Source organism: Achroia grisella, unplaced genomic scaffold (genome assembly GCF_030625045.1).
Source record: "Achroia grisella isolate CSIRO2021 unplaced genomic scaffold, CSIRO_AGI_Agris_v1 utg109, whole genome shotgun sequence".
Taxonomy (NCBI): domain Eukaryota; kingdom Metazoa; phylum Arthropoda; class Insecta; order Lepidoptera; family Pyralidae; genus Achroia; species Achroia grisella.
This window is the reverse complement of record NW_026712573.1, coordinates 1,616,126-1,633,874: the sequence shown is the minus strand read 5'-3', so window position 1 is coordinate 1,633,874 and position 17,749 is coordinate 1,616,126. Positions and strand designations below refer to the sequence as shown.

Below are 17,749 nucleotides of genomic sequence, written 5' to 3'. Positions count from 1 at the left end.
AACTGAAGGAGGGAGCGAAGAGCGTTGTCGGTCCGATGTAATGTGCAATAAATTGCTTCCGTGTCGAATTGTCCGCTTCAGGGGCACTGGATATCGCTGCATTGCTGCGGACCCAGGGCTTCTGGACGTGGACAAAGACATAAATATAAATATATGAATCAAATGTATAAAATTGTAATTTACTAATATAGTTTATAAGTTGTTTACTAACATAATATGGATGGATAAATATCCGAAATAAATGAAATCATATATTATATAATAAAATAAATTGCCACCGTGTTTCTGTTATATTATTTTGGTAGTTTGGGTTTGGGCCTAACCTCAAGGATCTGGTAATCGTTGAGGTTATTATACTGAAATATTTAGTATACTGCGACTAGAATTTATTTCACATGTTGTGATTAAATTCATTTGTCTTTGATTCTAATTTCGATTAGAATTTTAGAGAACAATATACCGGAATCCATTTAGATGAGTCTACTAGGGTATTGCTATATAAATTAATTTTATAAGCCCTTTTGATAACTGGGTATGAAATATTTAGAGCAATTACTCAGTCTGGATCCTTTCAGTGATCCAAGCTATGAACTAAACGTTTTATCTTAATTACAAAACGGTCGACGGGTAAATTTTGAACTTCTTAAAGGTATTGAGATGAAAAATTGTAATGTGCTGTTAATTCAAGAAGCAGGGCCAGGTTTTGTAAAATGAATATATTTAATTTCACATTTTACAAAATTATAATTGATTGTTACAAGGACAAAATAATACAGAAACTTTTGAGTGATTTATATAGTTCATACAATTTCGTAAACAATAATCTAATTTTGAGATTTTGTTTCAGTTAAACATGCCAATAATGTGGGCATTTATTATAACTCAATAACAAATTTAAAAACATTTTTACCGTATACCTATTACTTGTCTAGAATACAGGCCGTATTCTAGACCAGTAATAAGTATACGGATGCAGTCAGCATAGCGATCGTTTGATAAGCCATCTAGTGAAAGTAGTTGATCAAATTGCTGTGTTCCATTCAGTTACCGAAAACTGCTTTTATTTACGTGTAGAAAATCTTCCAAAGACTATCAGTCATCAATTAAGGGCATTTACGGTGTGTGGTATTTTTACCTACTAAAAAACTACGGTGTACTACACACGATCACGAGATCGCGTTAGCAGGTTCAGTTCTAGCAACCTAGTCACAAATTCAAAAGAGGTAAATACTTTATTTACTACTAAATTATTCGTGTCAAATGTCTCCACGTTCCATAACTTATTGTTCTCTGCAATTATAGGCTTACGTATCATTAGCGCGTAGCTTACAAATTATAATGCAATTATCCGGTTTCCTTTAGTCAAGATTACTTGAAAGTTTCAATAATATATTACGTCAATGGAGAGTCTTGATTAATTGATTGTTTGAAGACTGTTAATTAATCACTCGAAACTCAATAGTCTAGGCTTTTGAGTTAGTTTTATCGTGGTAACTTTAGTAATCAAAGTTTAGTCATTAAGTGTTTATATTTATAAGTTGATAATATGGTAATAAGTTGGCTCAAGCCAAGACAATAGACTGAACCTTCAAAAATTTAATGTTGCTAATGTTCTTGTTATGAAGGATTCTTGATTAACGAGCATTAAATGTGAGCTAACATGGTTATTAACACAAGGATAAAACAGAAAGCTAGATTAGGAAAACATCAAAATTTGATTATTTAAAATATGTGAGTATTCACTTAAAAGTACAAAAAGGTTTAAATTCACTAAAAAGTTCCAATAATTTAATGAAACCATTTATACCCTTTTTAAAAATAGAATATTTATCTCAACCGATTACAAAAAAAATAGCGGTCTAAATAGAGATGTTGTGATAATATACACAAAATACAGTGAAATTTAAAAGTAAAATTTAGAAAAGCGAAGAGATATCATGTGTATATATGTATTTAAATTTCTAAATAATTACTAAACATCAGTTTAAAATAAAGTTTGTTGACTTCTGATCTGAGACAACTTGACGGCCTTCTAAGTTTATTCAGAGCTTATTGCCTGTAAGATTATGTCAACACATCAATTGTGTTGGAGATAGGGTCGGAGTTGGCGTTTCCCCGGATGAAAGCAGATTTCAAAACTTCAAAACGGAACAGTTTATGTACAAATATAACTTATATTGGCCTTATTTTGTTTATAAACTGTTTCAAAAAAAATATAGAACATTTCTAATGAATGATAGAACTACAACGTGCTGTTTAAATAGCAATAGAAAGGCTATAAAAGGAAAAGAGAAGAAGAATGACTGTGACAAACATATTTTTCATTTTCAATTAAATATTAAGTCCACCTTTTGGTCGATTTTAAGTGTATTATGTATAACTTTCATAACTTCGAGAAAACTACTTTACATAATTAGCATATATATTGCTATGTGCACATGAAAACGTCAAAAATCTAATGACTAGTTTCTTTTTTTAAAAAATAGACTTTATTATCTGTCTCTTTGCCATGCCCACAATTTAGTAAATAGTATTTGAATCCAATGTGGCAGATGGCAAGTTACTGCCAATAATCCGATTTATTGCTAGTATTTCCATGACTGGAAAGTTAGTTAGATATATATAATATATTCAGCTTTATGTGCCAACTACCTTTAACTTACGCCAATTAAAAAAAGTCCAAATAATTTACTTAAAATACAACAATAAATTGAGTTTGGACGTTCATATAATTTAATTAAAAAAAAAATTTTGTCTGCCCTCGCTGTGATTCAGTAAACACAACGAGGTGTGAACATATATGCGCCAAACTTAATATGCGATATATGCAACTGTCTCTATGCATTATAAGATAAATCTACTAAGTTTGTAACGTGGGCGTTATTTCATCCGAACCCAGTAGTAAGTTAGGAAACATTATATTTGGTAAACTTAGATATGTATGTATGTATGTACTCTTTCTTACATTCTGAAATTGAAGCAATTAGCGAAATTTTGAATAAAAAATTTTGAACCTGTCCTCACGTAGTAGTTTAAAGGTTGTTTAGACTGTGAATAAACAATTTTTATAACACAATACCTACTGAAGTGCATTAACTAAAGAATTATAATTTCTGAAAAAAATCGACTGTAATAACTTTAACATTAATGTTGATTTTTTAATAATTTGTAATGTTAATGTTAAAACTTAAACGATTAAGCTTGGTGTCCTATAAATGGATCCTTAGTACTATAAGTGATAATGAAAAATTGTAATACCTACACTAGATATTAATGTAGCTGTAAACCCACATACATATTATTGCGACTGTTATCTATGATGGAGTAATCAGAGACGTTATTCTCAGTCTCATCACATGTTATGCTCTGCTCAAACGGCAAAATTGTTTGAACCTAATATAGTAGAGGACGAAATTACCGTCGTCTCTCGGTTGAATTTGGTTTGTTATTATTTCAGCTAAATTCGAACTTATGGCCTTTGAGTTAGAGTAGTATACAACTAGGCCACGATGCTGACACCATTGCAAACAATACACTAAAGTACATACACCACAAATATCAAATAAAGTTATTAAGTTTCTATCGCATTATAATATATATTATGTTTGTTACAATATATTGAATTATAAAGTCGTATCTGCGACCTTCTCCGTTTTTGAGATACAATATAGTCTATTTCCGTCAATATATCTTTACGTACAATTTAATAGATTTTTGTTGATTGTTGATAACACAAAGACACATTTTCTTGTTATATTATATACTAACTACTCGCTCCGGCTTCGGCCGGGCGTACATACATGTATTATATATATAAACCTTCCTCTAGAATCACTTTATCTATTAAAAATAACTTTTCAAAATCCGTTGCGTAGTTTTAAAGATTTAATCATACATAGGGACAGACAGCGACAGCGACTATGTTTTATACTATATAATGATGATGATGATGAAGTATGCATATATTACAACAAAGTGATAACCATATGTTGTATTGTTTCAGAAGCGATATGGCATGAGAGGTCGGGTGGGCGCGACATGCGGCGCGGGCCGCTCGCGCAAACGGCCGCCGTCGCTTTCGCCCTTTCGCTGCTGCTGCGCATTGTTAACGCTGGTGTGTATCCTATATTTTAAAATCTTACATTCTTACGAGTCGTAATCGTTAGGTAGAATTTGGTGTTCAGATGTCCTATGCGTCTTTCCGCGGATTTGTAACGCCCTCTGCAGTCGCCCTTATTTTTATTGCTTTTTTTAATGAATAAATATGGGTTGGTGTTGATAAGATCATTAGAACATCACATTGTCGTATAATGATAACCTTCATTGTAACTCTGGAGGAGTATCACTATACGATGATGTGATGCCCGTAGTGTTGCTCTTGTACACATATAAGAGACGGATACTACTTACCTTATTAATAAATTATCACTTTTCATCAAGTCAACTATTGTATTATTTGATACTCCAATCACATACATTTTAATTAAGTGCCAGAACATCTCAACGAAGAAACTCTAGTCGATGGTAATTTTCATATATATTTATAATAAATAAAAGCTCCTGAAAAGACAATATAACAATAACACTGCTTTATTATTTTCTTTAAAAAAAGGAAACTAAATGTTTAATGAATTTTTGATTAAAATAATATCAATGTCATTTAGATTGACAATAGAATAGAATGGAAAATCATTTATTCAAATAAACTTAATTTAAGCACTTTTGAAAAGTCATAATTTTTTTTATCTACCGCTTTTTTTATCAATGTATTTTATTCTCTTGATATATAAGTACTTGTTTTATTTTCATTTAATTCAAGATAAACATTCGAGTTTGATTAGATTGCATGTACTTATTTTCTATTTGATATAACCATAATAGAAAAGTTTGCTTCGAACATTACAGTCGTCTTGAAACCGTTGCATTTTATATTCAAGTCCTTTTTCATGATTTCAACAGACCATTTACATGTACCGACTTGTTCTCGTTAAGAATTCCATTCGCTTAAAGTGCAATATCATGCATTGTTAGCTTTATGCTCCAGGCGTATTTAAATACGCCTCAACTTGCCCCATGTCTCTCAAACACAATTTCAAAATGAAATTAAAACTTCGAATGCAATTGAAGAAAAATAGAACATTCAATTTACTTTTTAAAATTGCACCGAGTGCAGTTACAGTTTCTTTGTTTTATTTTAATTTACTAGTGAGTTAGAAAAGTCAATGAGTCTTTTATGGGAATGAGTATAAAAATATACAATAAGTTACCAAAAAATATATTAGAATTATCTTTTAATAAATTCAAAACATCTATTAAATCATATTTATTAAGCAAAGCCACTAAACTGACTAAGCGATTACTTGAATGACGAGCGTGCATGACAATAGTTGTTCATGTATGGAATTTTCATTTAATGTTGGACATAGACATATATAGTAAACATTGTAAATAAACTGCCTTCTCAATTGAGACTGTATACTGAACTGGACGGCAGAGGAAAAATTACAATACAAAAAATTTCACGGTCATAAGCGGTTAAAGTGTCCTACATAAGTGATTTTTGAATTTAAATTTGAAGTTCTGAATCTATCTATGTAAATATAAATAAAATAAGAACAGCTAGAACATTATATTGTATAGAGTATTTAACTAGTAAGTTATTTGTAGTAATGGTAATTAATTCAGTTCCATATGATCCCGACCCTTCTGTCTTAAACATAAGCAAGCAATATTTGTGTAGGCACAGTCTAAGTATAGGTTCTTCTATGTTTGGACAGTGCATATGTAGGTAATTTCTCAAATGTAATGCGTGACTTCAGGCTACATTTTAAACTATATGTATCTATCAGCTTTACCGCCTAAACTTTTTAATTTTAATTAACTTTTTTTCTTTCAACTTCAAAAAACAACAAAATGTGATTTACTTTTCATATTTTCACCTTAATTTTGTTATTTATTCTTATAGTACTTGTTTACTTAAAAAATACAGTTTGTTATTATTTTACAACAAAATATGAATTCCTAAATCATAATATTACTAAAAAAATAATTTTTAATTAATTCCTATAAGTGATAGTTATAAAAATCCACCATTAGCTATTTTAATCACATTAATTATGCCTCTTTCTTATCATTTAACAATGTCTGAAATTATGATGACGATGAAAATCATTACTATTTTTTTGTAATACTGTAAACATAATTAGCCATAGGTCTTATAATTAAAGATAATAAAATGGGAACATTCGCTTTGTATAAAATAATTACTTATATTATATGGATATCAACACAATCTATCGTAGCTGGCAGGCATTAATTGCAATATTAAACTTATCAGACATTTTATTGAAATGAAACATAGTAGGAAAATTCACCGGCCATATTAAATTGCTTTACAATATAACAATGTGCTGGGAATTCGAGGAAATGTTATTAAAATTTCACCTTCAACGGAATATGTATAAGTTAATGTAATTGTTAGTTGTATTTTTTATTTGGTTTTATAGTGCATAGTTTTTATTAACTGTAGATATCATCAAAAATGTTCAGATATAAAGTAACAATTTTGAAATGTAATAATATAAATTATTTTTAACTTTTATCAGGAATCGCTAAATAATTATTTAATAATGTTTTATATGTGGCCTTTATAATCAGTAATAATAATTTTAATAATTTATAAATATACAAATAATTTAGATTATATTACTCATATATTTGTTACTTGAAAATTTTATATTTTTTATTAGCTTGTTTGTTATTTATTTCTCAATATACTATTTGTTTTTAAAGAAAACTATATCTATATAGGAAATAAGTTACGGTAAGTGATTCTGATATAAAAATGCCAATATTAAATTTTTTAGAGTAATTATTCAATCTCGCACTGCTTTTTTATCATTCTTTAATTATTATATTAAGTGTATTTTTTAAGCAAAAAAGTGTTTAATGTAATTATGTAACGAATTTCTTTAAAATAACAAGCAAATTTGTCGACTCATTTGGACTCGGTGGAAATTGTTTGCCTATAAACTAGAACAGACCACCCACATCATAAAACACATTGCCAATGAGATGTTCATTTAGGAAATATGTACAGTGCAGTGATACCTACGCAACGACTTTGTATAAAGTTTTTTGAAGATAAATATTTTTATACTTTTTATACGCCTTTGTAAAATATTATGCGTTAACAACCTCGCTTTGCACGTATCCATTTGTTTCAAACATTTATATTTTTTATAAATACCATTTTATATGTGGAAGGCTGCTTCTGGCGTTTGATTGAAAAAGGACCTTCAGAAAAAACGTAGAATAAATTTTTGGATAGCTTACAATTTTTATGGGCGGCCCACTTACTTAAGAAAATACGGCAGTGTTGCCACAATGTTGATGTTGTGTTCCAAAATAATCGCTGAAAGATATTTAAATTCCATTAATTATTTCTTATAATATTAGTTTTACATTGTAAATTCTGCATTGTTCAATTACTAATTTGACATTTGTTACCAGGATCAATGGGCCCTGGTGTGCCTGAGAACATAACAGTGACGTTCCTCAATCCCACCACTGTGAAGGTGTCCTGGTCCACCACGGCGGAGCTTGTAGAAAAGTATGATGTCACATATAAACCTTCAGACGCGAGGTGAGGATACGCTAACGATTATCCTTTCTTCTATGCTTTCTCTGTGCTTTTCTGTATCTTCAAATCTTTTGCTTTCTATATTTGTTGCCTAATCTGTACTACTTATGAGCTATTTGTACTACTTAGATTTTGCTGTATAAAAATTAACTAGTAGTTTTTTTAAGGGGTTTAGATTATTTATCGGTGCTAAAATACCTAGTGTCTAGCGTAGTTGTGCTCGCCTTTTTTTAGAGTTCACTGTCTAGATCCGTTCAGACAAGAATTGAAGGATATTGATAGGAGCTATGGATATTATCTCCTCAGGATATTGTATACTTTCCAAAGGGGATATTTCGTTTATTCATGAGTGGACTACAATCATATAGTATGTATAGTAGTGTTTCCTCTTCCATTTAATTGGCGAATTATACTACCCGTTTACAATCTTAATACGTGGATATTATCTGAAATATTTAGTTTATTTGTAACAGTGTGTTGACTAATTAATATGCACTCATTATATGTCACTCTACTCGTATATGAATTGAAATATACATTATCACGGGATTAATTACGACAATGCAAAATTAAATTGATTGATTAACTAACATTGAGTTAATTTCAACAACAATAGTTATAATGATGTCGTATATGAAGAATGCCAAACCGTCTAGCCGCCGTGGCAGTTGTTAACACGCAATATGTTCAAATGATAGTCATCACATTATCTACTCATTAATATTATTATTTTAAAAACTCTTTCCCATCTTCGTACATATGCATATAGTATTAAAGAAGATGATGTCATCTTATTATTAAATTAAATTTGTCAATTTAAAAATTATTGGCTATAAAAGTTACAGGTAAATTGAACCATTAGTGTCTAAAATTTCTAAATTCGTGTGACATATACACATGTGCGTATTTATTGGTGATAACTAGTGACATATTTATGATTGTCGTAATAAAATGATCAAAGCATACAGCGTTAACTCAGTTTACGTCGTCATTTAACTTCGCGACTCTTGAGCACGGAACTTAATATTAAATTTTGTAGGAAATTAACGCTCACCAACTTCGGAATAGAAACTTGATATTCGAAGTCATTATTTTCCGTTAATGAATAGTCCGGAGTAATTAATAGCTAAACGTACAATTAGAAATACGAGTATGTTTATAATGCAATTTCAATGCGGCAAAAATGTTTTTAATTCAAACCGAAACAATAAATTTACCCTTCTCCTTTGCATTCGAGCTATTTTCTTGACTTGAAAGACAGTGACAAAACGCTTTATATTAACTATAAATGAACTATGAGGATGTAGTAGTAGTTTAGTTTCTATGGGCAAGTGGATAAATGTACTTCAATATTAACAGCAGGTACATTTCAGAGTGAAGTAACTATTTTAGTAACTATGAATTAATACTCTGGTACAATACTGCTTTGATACTCGGTTACAATACCGATGTATTTAACGAATTGTTTGGAGTGGCTGTTTCACCACAATTGTATTTGAAATACGAGCTTTGTTTCCTCAACTATAGTTTGGACCAATGGATTTGCTTTGGTTTTGAAGTATTTAGCTTTCACAAATATGCAAACTAGTCGGAATAGGTACCAATGTTACATCATAATTGTTTGGTGTTACCTTGACTATGCAGTATTACTCATTTTGATATATTTGACAGTATTAATACTGGAAACTCTTTCAAAGATATTCGAAGTTATCGATCGTGGATAGAAGTATGACCAAATTAGAATTTTTTGGATTAATTCGTTCGAAGCTCTAATTATAATATTATTTCTGTAATGTGTATTTTTTTTCTAATAACTACATTTCGCACATCGAGATCTAGTCCTAAGCTAAGCAGAGTTAGTATTATAGGTACTATAAATGGATAAAAATACTTAAAAAGCAATAAAAACAATCATATTCATGATTATAAATGTTTGTACTACTGTGCGAGTGATCGATTCCGCGACCATCGGAAGTAAGGCGGTGTGTTAAACCGCTAGGCTACCGAGGTCATCTAAGTCTGAATATTGGTCGACTGTGAGACTGAATGTGACTGAATGATAATGGCTAGAAATGGACGACTATAAACTAAACCGTAGAGAAAAAAATAAATTTCAATTGAAAAAAAAAATATTCTAAATTAAAAAATACACCTTAAATGATTTTATATGATAATTATATTTAGTTACTTAGCTGTTAATATAAATGGCATACACTGAGAATGTTGTTCTAGCGATAAGATCGATTGATTTTAGCACAAGGGTAGCAAAATTGATTCACGTTCCGTTTATTATCATACAAACGAGCACAATAGAAGCAACCATGTCATAGATAGTATCTATCTATTTGTAGTACTAAATCATAATAGTGCAGTATAGTTATTCTATAGTTAGTCTAGTATTGAATGTAATTTCAAATAGATACTATTTCAATAGAATCAAATAGTGGAACAGTAGTACTCGCTGTGATACCCGTTTCTATACAAATTCTCGTAGTTTTGGAATCAATATATATATAATATCATATTATTGACTGAGTTCAGTTAACTGTCAACTTTAACTTATTATTAAATCTCCTATCTAATCATCCTACAAATAGCATTCAAAAATATGCGTATTGGTAACTTTTTTGTTTATCTTTTTCATACATGTAGTATGTATGTCACCCGAAACGTATATATTCTGTTATATTTGTAGTAGTGGGAAAGTAAACAAAAATAAAAATGTTTGCTTCCCATCAGCTGCTCTCATTGGTTATAACATACTTTTTGATCGCGGTTACTAGACTTTGGCAACTACTTGACCAAATGATTAATATCAAGCAATTTATAAAACATAACAAAAAATAATTTTAAAGAGGGCATTAGATCCGTCCTCCGTCAAGTCAGATGAAAATAAAAGTGTTGCGTTCACCGCTTCTAAAGTCGATAATGTGTTTGACTACCCTAATTGAGATAGCAGTGGTGATGATATTATTATGATATATTATGTTTCTTCAAAAAAACTTGACAAACATGCTATAATTCAACATTAATAGAGAGGCTAGTGAGGCCTAAAAAAACATCAGAAAATAATTAGTATTAGTATTAGAGTATTTTTTTAAGCAGCACACTAGAATTTAAATATTTATTTGAAGAAAAACAGAAATATAAGTTGTGGACTTGTTCACATTATAGTTACAACTCTTTGTAGAGGAAATAACCTAGTTTTTCTGGTGTTTGCAATTTAATGAGCAGCGTAGTAATATAATTTAACAAGTGCACTTATAACTTTTTATTACAGTGACTTACTACATTATTTTTTACTTATATAGACTTAATCAGTCGTTTCTTTAGCGTGTTGGTGGTGTTTAAGTCATATCTGCTTGCTCCAAATAAAGAATAAAGCCTTATATTTAAAGTATAAATAATAAACAAAACAAAAAACTGTAATAATACCAGATGTCTTTTATTAAAGTTATATAGGTTTTAAAAAGTTAATACTTCTTATTTTTTATCGATTTATTACACAAGGTATAAAATTTATTGACTTCCTAAAACAAGGTCTAAATTATTGTAATAAAAATTTGTAGATTTAAGAGTTATGTATGCTTTATAGTACTTCGTAAATATAATTTAATTTTTCCTACCAATTCATTTTGAAAGGTCACGGAAAGGTTTTGCAAAATTAAAACCGTTGTCAGCACTCGCTACATCGTCATGTTCAATACGAAATGGCTTATTGGGTGTCAGTATTAGATTATTTTGTGATAAATTGTAAAATACATTGTAATGTACTATATATTGTACTATATATACTGACTTTGTTGTCCATTCGATTTGATTATGATCTCATTTGCTGGTCACTCATTACTTACTGGTATACTCACTTATTAGTTGAAAACAGTTTTGATACATATCTTAAAATCGGATACAAATTGTTAATAAAATATTTTATTGTTCTTTGAATGTTTGTTTAGTAAACAGCCTAACAGTTTTTATAATAGAAACAAATTTAAAATGTCACAATAGGCAACCTAAACGAGAGTCGGTGACTCCGTCTAATATAAATTCAGTGTTGAACCAACTGTTGAATATTCAACAAAACCGTCGATAGTGGAAAACTTGGAAGTCCTACTATATCTGTGGTGGTTGGTATGTTAATAAATGCAAATTGCCCTAATTTGAATTGCCTGTTGACATAGTTTTTATTGGAGTACAACCTGTATTTGAGACCAAGAAAATTCCATTGTGTTGAAATTTTACGAACAGTTATAAAAAGTTGTTATTTTACTTTGCTCTACAAAAATTTATAACCTGTTAGTTAATCGCCCTGACTTCGCATGGGTGTACATGTATTAACATATAAACCTTCCTCTTGCATCACCCTCTTCATCATCTTGAAAGCTGCATTAAAATCCGTTGCGTAGTTTAAAAGATCTATGCGAACCGACAGTCGTATCGACTTTATTGTACTATGTAATGATAATGAAATGTAATCTAATATACAAGTATTAGATCACTAGCAATAGCCCTCAGTAGTAGAAGCGAAATTTATAGAAAGGTATCTTAGATTGTTAGTCGAATTGTATGTTGTATGTACTAAATTCCATTAAAATCTGTTCAATTATTTAAGCATGATTGGACAACGATCATTCAAGCATCTAAATATCCAAACATCTTTACAGCGTTACAATAATTTGATTAGTTCAGTTAAATGGTAAAGCAGTTACTTTACCAAGAATTTGAGGGCATCTCTTCAGATGCCCTCAAATTCTTGGTTGAGTGAATATATGTAGAATTAAGAACTTTCTTCAATATACTCCAATGTTAAGTAAAACGGTGTTTTGATTATATTATTATATGTGCAGATAATTTTCTGCACGAAATCATTCTAATTTGTAGGGCATTTGGTATGGCTACTTTCTATAAAAAGATATTAATACAGGACTGTGATTACGCAAATAAACACAAATAGCTACTTTCTATAAAAAATATGTTAATAAAAGACAATGTATGATCACGTAAATTAACACAAAATGTATTATCAACTTTTAATTTAATTTAAATTACAACATTTTAATCAAATTAATATTTTATATGCCTAATTCTAAGTTTCGAAATAACAGAATACGAATAAAATACTTAAAATACAACATGACGGTAACACCATCTCAATTTCACATTTTTTTTATCTATATTGTTTTGCTATACTTTACTTAATAGCCGAATAAGTAATAGGTATCCATTTCAGGAGCTTGAATGTATATGCGTGCGTATAAGATCTGATCTGTTATAATAATTGTACGAAGTCTGTTTTTAAGTTTCACAATAAATCCATTACCTACTTGCATTTCGTAAATAACCCGCCTTTGTAGCAGTTTACATCAAAACGAATCACTAACAAAACAACTTTTATTGAGTGAAAGGCGTAGAATAGAAAAAGAAACGAGTAAGGCTTAAAGTACAAATTGCGAACGGAACGGGCGGGACGGCCGTCGGAAGTAGAATTTCCGACAAATTTGCTTAGAAAATATGCTGGTTTTTTGATTTGACAGTTATAGTTTTTTTTTGTTTAGAGAACAAATAGGTATATTTCAATTGTATTTCTAACAACACAATATGATATATTTTATGGTTTTAAAATTTCTGTTTAAGTAATCAACAATAATTATTTAGAGTTCATATAAAATAATGTAAAAAATAAACATAATAGGTTATATAGGATACATTGTTATTAAATTAAAATTATATTACCAATATGTATCACAATAGCGTTTATTGTATAATAATATTAATTGACTACTTTATTTGCATAAAAACCAATAGAAGTAACTTCAAAATTAATGTAAGGACAAACGTAGAAAAATCATATTAATTAAAGTAGATTAATTATAATACAAAAGTCTGCATGCATATTTATACCTATATAAAAGTTGACAAGGCATCTGTCAAAATAATTAAAACAAAATACAATACAGCGTAAAAAAAAGTACTTTTGTTTTTCTCCTAAAAAATTGCTTGACTTTAGTTTCATTACGCATTTGTTATACTATTAGATTAGCGTTTCGATTTTCTTCTCTCTTCCTTCTAACTTCCGCTTGTTAATAGATTACAACGAAATTGACTGATTGCTCGTTAGTTACAGAGTGGTGCTGGAGGTGGCGGGAAATTCAGATGCTGTCATACTGAGTGGACTGGAGGCAGATACACAGTACCAAGTGACTGTAGCCGCACTGTGGGGCGGCCATAAGTATAGGAGCAGGCCTATTGTCTTCCGCACCCTGGGTAAGTAAAAAAACATTGCTTTATTATAAATTGGCTGTGCCCGCGACGCATGAAAGAAACTACTAATGAGGAATTTCCATTTCATCCCCTATTTTGTTTTAACCCCTTAAGGATGAAATTTATACAAATTTTGAATGTCATATTTATTTATAATACATTTAGTCAACAGCCTAAAAATAGGTTTCAAGCTTCTAGCTTTAAAAATTACGATACTTCCATACAACCTTGCATCTCCCCTTACAACCCTTTTTTCGCCATAAAAAGTAGCTTATATCCTTTCTCAGGATCTAGACTATCTGTATACTAATCGGCTTAGTAGTTTTGGCGTGAAAGCGAGACAGACAGACAGACAGAGTTACTTTCACATTTATAATATTAGTAAGGATTATTAACCGTTAGGTATTTAAAATGTTACGTTTGGTACATATTATAGATATAAGTGCCACATTATGAATATATAATAATGACGTGGTCAGTTAGCTCGTGACCACGTAACCATTTGTGCAACCTAAACGTCGAGAGAGGTAAATACCGTTATTTGACTATATTAATAATATATTAGCCGTAACTTGTGTCCACGTATGCTTTTTATGACATAAAAGATAGACTATGTCAGGCCCCATATCTACAATCTGTCCTCACTCCTTTCATTAAGGTCTGTTCTGAAAAAGTAATACACAGGCAAACTGACGTAATGGACACACTTATTAATATTAAAAATGCTTACTTAACTTTGTGTATTTGTCTAGACCTTCTGACGAATTGGAATGAAATTTGGTATACATACTGTATACCAAATTTCAAAGAAAACTTATCCCTAATTAAATTATCCCTAAGTACAAATTCATTATCTATACAATTAACATATATAATACTTTTAATCCGAGTTAAAGAGTTTGCATAGCTCTATGGTTTTTAGTTACTTATTACGGGCTATCAGGCACATTGAATAACAGGCCTCAAAATATTGTAGAATTACAAAAATGTTCTTCGAAATATATTTGACGGTACGACACGTACACATATTACAAGTTACGTGTACTATACCTATAAACATTGGCACGTGGGAGCAATATATTGGCAAAGTTTTATCGTGATGGATCAACGTGATGGTAACGCATAAAAAATGAACAAACAAATACATATTGATTTTTATTAGACATCATAAATTGTCCATTAAGGTTGTCTTAGACCTAGTGTATTTGAAAGTGTTAAAAATCATCATTCTTTACTTTATATAATTTTAATGGTAAACCAGCCAAACAAATTTAAAATTTTATCTATTTAGTCATTTAGTCGTCAGGAGGTACTTTATAACGAAATAGATGGACATGCACATTTTGAAGAATATAGATAGAAATCTAATCCAGCATTTTATAATTAATGTCTGTTTATTCTAGGTTATATGTAGAAAAGTAATTTACTAATCATATTACAATTTTGAAGATTTATATTATCTCTCATATCACAATTTATCAACATAATTTTGATACATTTTAAACTTTATTCTTTTCTAATATATTAATAACATTGAAGTAGCCGAAAATTGTCAGAGTAAGTTGTATAAGCGGACTGTAAGTAATGTTTATTTCTGGAGTACTGATGATAACTTAGGAAGATATTATTACATTTTATTTTGCGTTCAGAAAATTATATATCATATACAATAAGTACTTTTATAAAGATTTTCTCTGTAATATTAAGAATTGTATGACACCGAAACAATGTTCTTATTAATTTTACCTGACATAATGATAACAATATATGTCTATTATGCTCTTACTAAAAAAGTACAACATTTTTGTTCGTACATTTTACACTACAACACATCATCCTAATTTAAGTAGAGCTTATGTTATGGGTACTAGACAACACATTTCATAATTAGACTTATGCTTGTGAAATCATAAATGGAAACTTAACAATTTATTTATAGTATAATAATTGAGGTAAATATCTAGTGGAAAAATTCTTCGTAGGATCGTTAACTTTAAAATGCATTCAATAGGCGTATAATGCTTTATTATTTAAAACGTTCAAGGAAACTACAGCAATGTAAATATATAATTATATTTATTTATAGATACAATTACTATAAACAACTTATTTATATATACACCGTTTTCAAAAAACCTGAAAAAACTTCCAATGTAAAATATTTATATACATAAAAAATGGCTGAAGTAATCTAACCTTTTAATTTCAAATATAATACCTAGAAAATTTTATAAGGGTAGTTTTATTTCAATAAATGAAATTATAAGTAACAAGCCATGAAAGTACACATGATATGACCTCTGTGATATTCTATAACAGAGTTTACAGCACTATATAAATACCTGTTGCGTGTTAAACTTGCGTGTTTTACGTTGTCCCTGTCACGCCGCGTACTGAATAAAACAAAGGAAAAGCTGGTCTAAAAGTGGGACACTTAGGTATTTGTAATACGGGACGTAGACACCGCATATCCGGAACTTGCAGTATCTACGTGACAACTTACGCTTAACGCTTGTATGTCATTTTAGTTCATGGTTCTTAATAATACGGATTCTTAACAATTGACGACGTAGGTTGTCTACTTATTTCGTATTTCGCCTTATATACTCTTCTCTTAGATCTTAAATGGTAGTTGGTGGGTTTATTCCCAAGGCAAATCTTGCTGGATAAAATGTTCTATTAATGTGTAATATGAACACAAATCAGGAACAATCGGTGTATATTGAAAACAATCTTTTAATGTTGAATAACTTATTCTTCTAGAAAGGTTAGGGGTCGGCTTTTATTAATATGAAATTTCCTTATAACTATAATCCTGAATAGCGTGGAAGTAATGCCAACTGTCGACTTTATAGTGAACATAAACTTCAACGGAACATTGCACTGCCAGGAAACGAGCCTACAGCCGTTAATAAATAACTAGTGTTAATTAGTTTTGAGACTGACTGACTTACCGAGAAATATATTATACAAACATACATTTTAATATTGATCGAATATGTTAAATACCAGCTGATTCTCGAGTTGTCGTCTGCAATAATCTTTTATCCTCTACTTCTCACAGTATACTAGCTGAATTTAATAAAAAATAATGGTATTTTTTTATCAAATTCATATTTAACAACCTCTGTAAAAATGACATCGTGTTTCCTCAAGTGAAACAATAACAAACAGTTAGACAAACTGACTTCGCGATTCGAAACGAACAAACTAGATGGTAAATATTTTATTTAATTGTACAACTATCAATACAGGAATAGGGCCAATGCAATAATGTCACTAATATAATATTAAATCACATGTTCAGTAAGATACCACATAACATACAATGCTGTGCTTGTGAATACACACAGACATTTTACACACAACTTGATTGGGAGTGGGTAATGCGAGCATCAGAGGTGTTTTGTTTAAGAAGTTACTTCTGCCTCGATGTATCGTTATCTACTGGAGGCTACGTTGCCGTCCCAGATAATTATCTGGCACCTTAAAACTCATTATACCAAGCACCAGAATTGTTTATTTTATAAAACAGGAGACAATTCCCTGCATACCCGTAGTTTATTGAATCCTATCTTGCGCAACACGAACAGGGAGGGTATATATACTGACATATCCATTTATCTAATATATAGGTACCTAATAATATTATTTTGTTTTTTTTTACATTATTCTTTATTTTATTTACTGTAGATACATAGTTGATATTCATTATTTTTTAGGAAATTGCATAATTTTAATTAGCTCTAATATTAATAATTTAAAGTAAGGATTACAAAAAACAATACGGTTCTATCTTAATTTAAATAGAAATGTTTAATAGAGTATTCCGAATGAAATTCCTTC

The 17,749-nt window shown here is 29.9% G+C and overlaps 1 protein-coding gene across 3 annotated transcripts in view; it reads left to right on the top strand.

Moving 5' to 3' along the window:
* LOC131846005 (fibronectin type III domain-containing protein 5) overlaps positions 1-17,749 on the top strand; it is a 107,231-nt gene that overhangs the window by 50,613 nt on the left and 38,869 nt on the right. For 2 of the 3 annotated variants that reach the window (XM_059195206.1, XM_059195214.1), the window contains exons 2-4: positions 4,004-4,114; positions 7,513-7,645; positions 13,761-13,906. In XM_059195206.1, the coding sequence (XP_059051189.1) occupies positions 4,039-4,114; positions 7,513-7,645; positions 13,761-13,906 (355 nt within the window). In that variant the 5' untranslated portion in view covers positions 4,004-4,038. The remainder of the gene's footprint in view (positions 1-4,003; positions 4,115-7,512; positions 7,646-13,760; positions 13,907-17,749) is intronic. The other variant, XM_059195222.1, reaches the window with a different exon arrangement.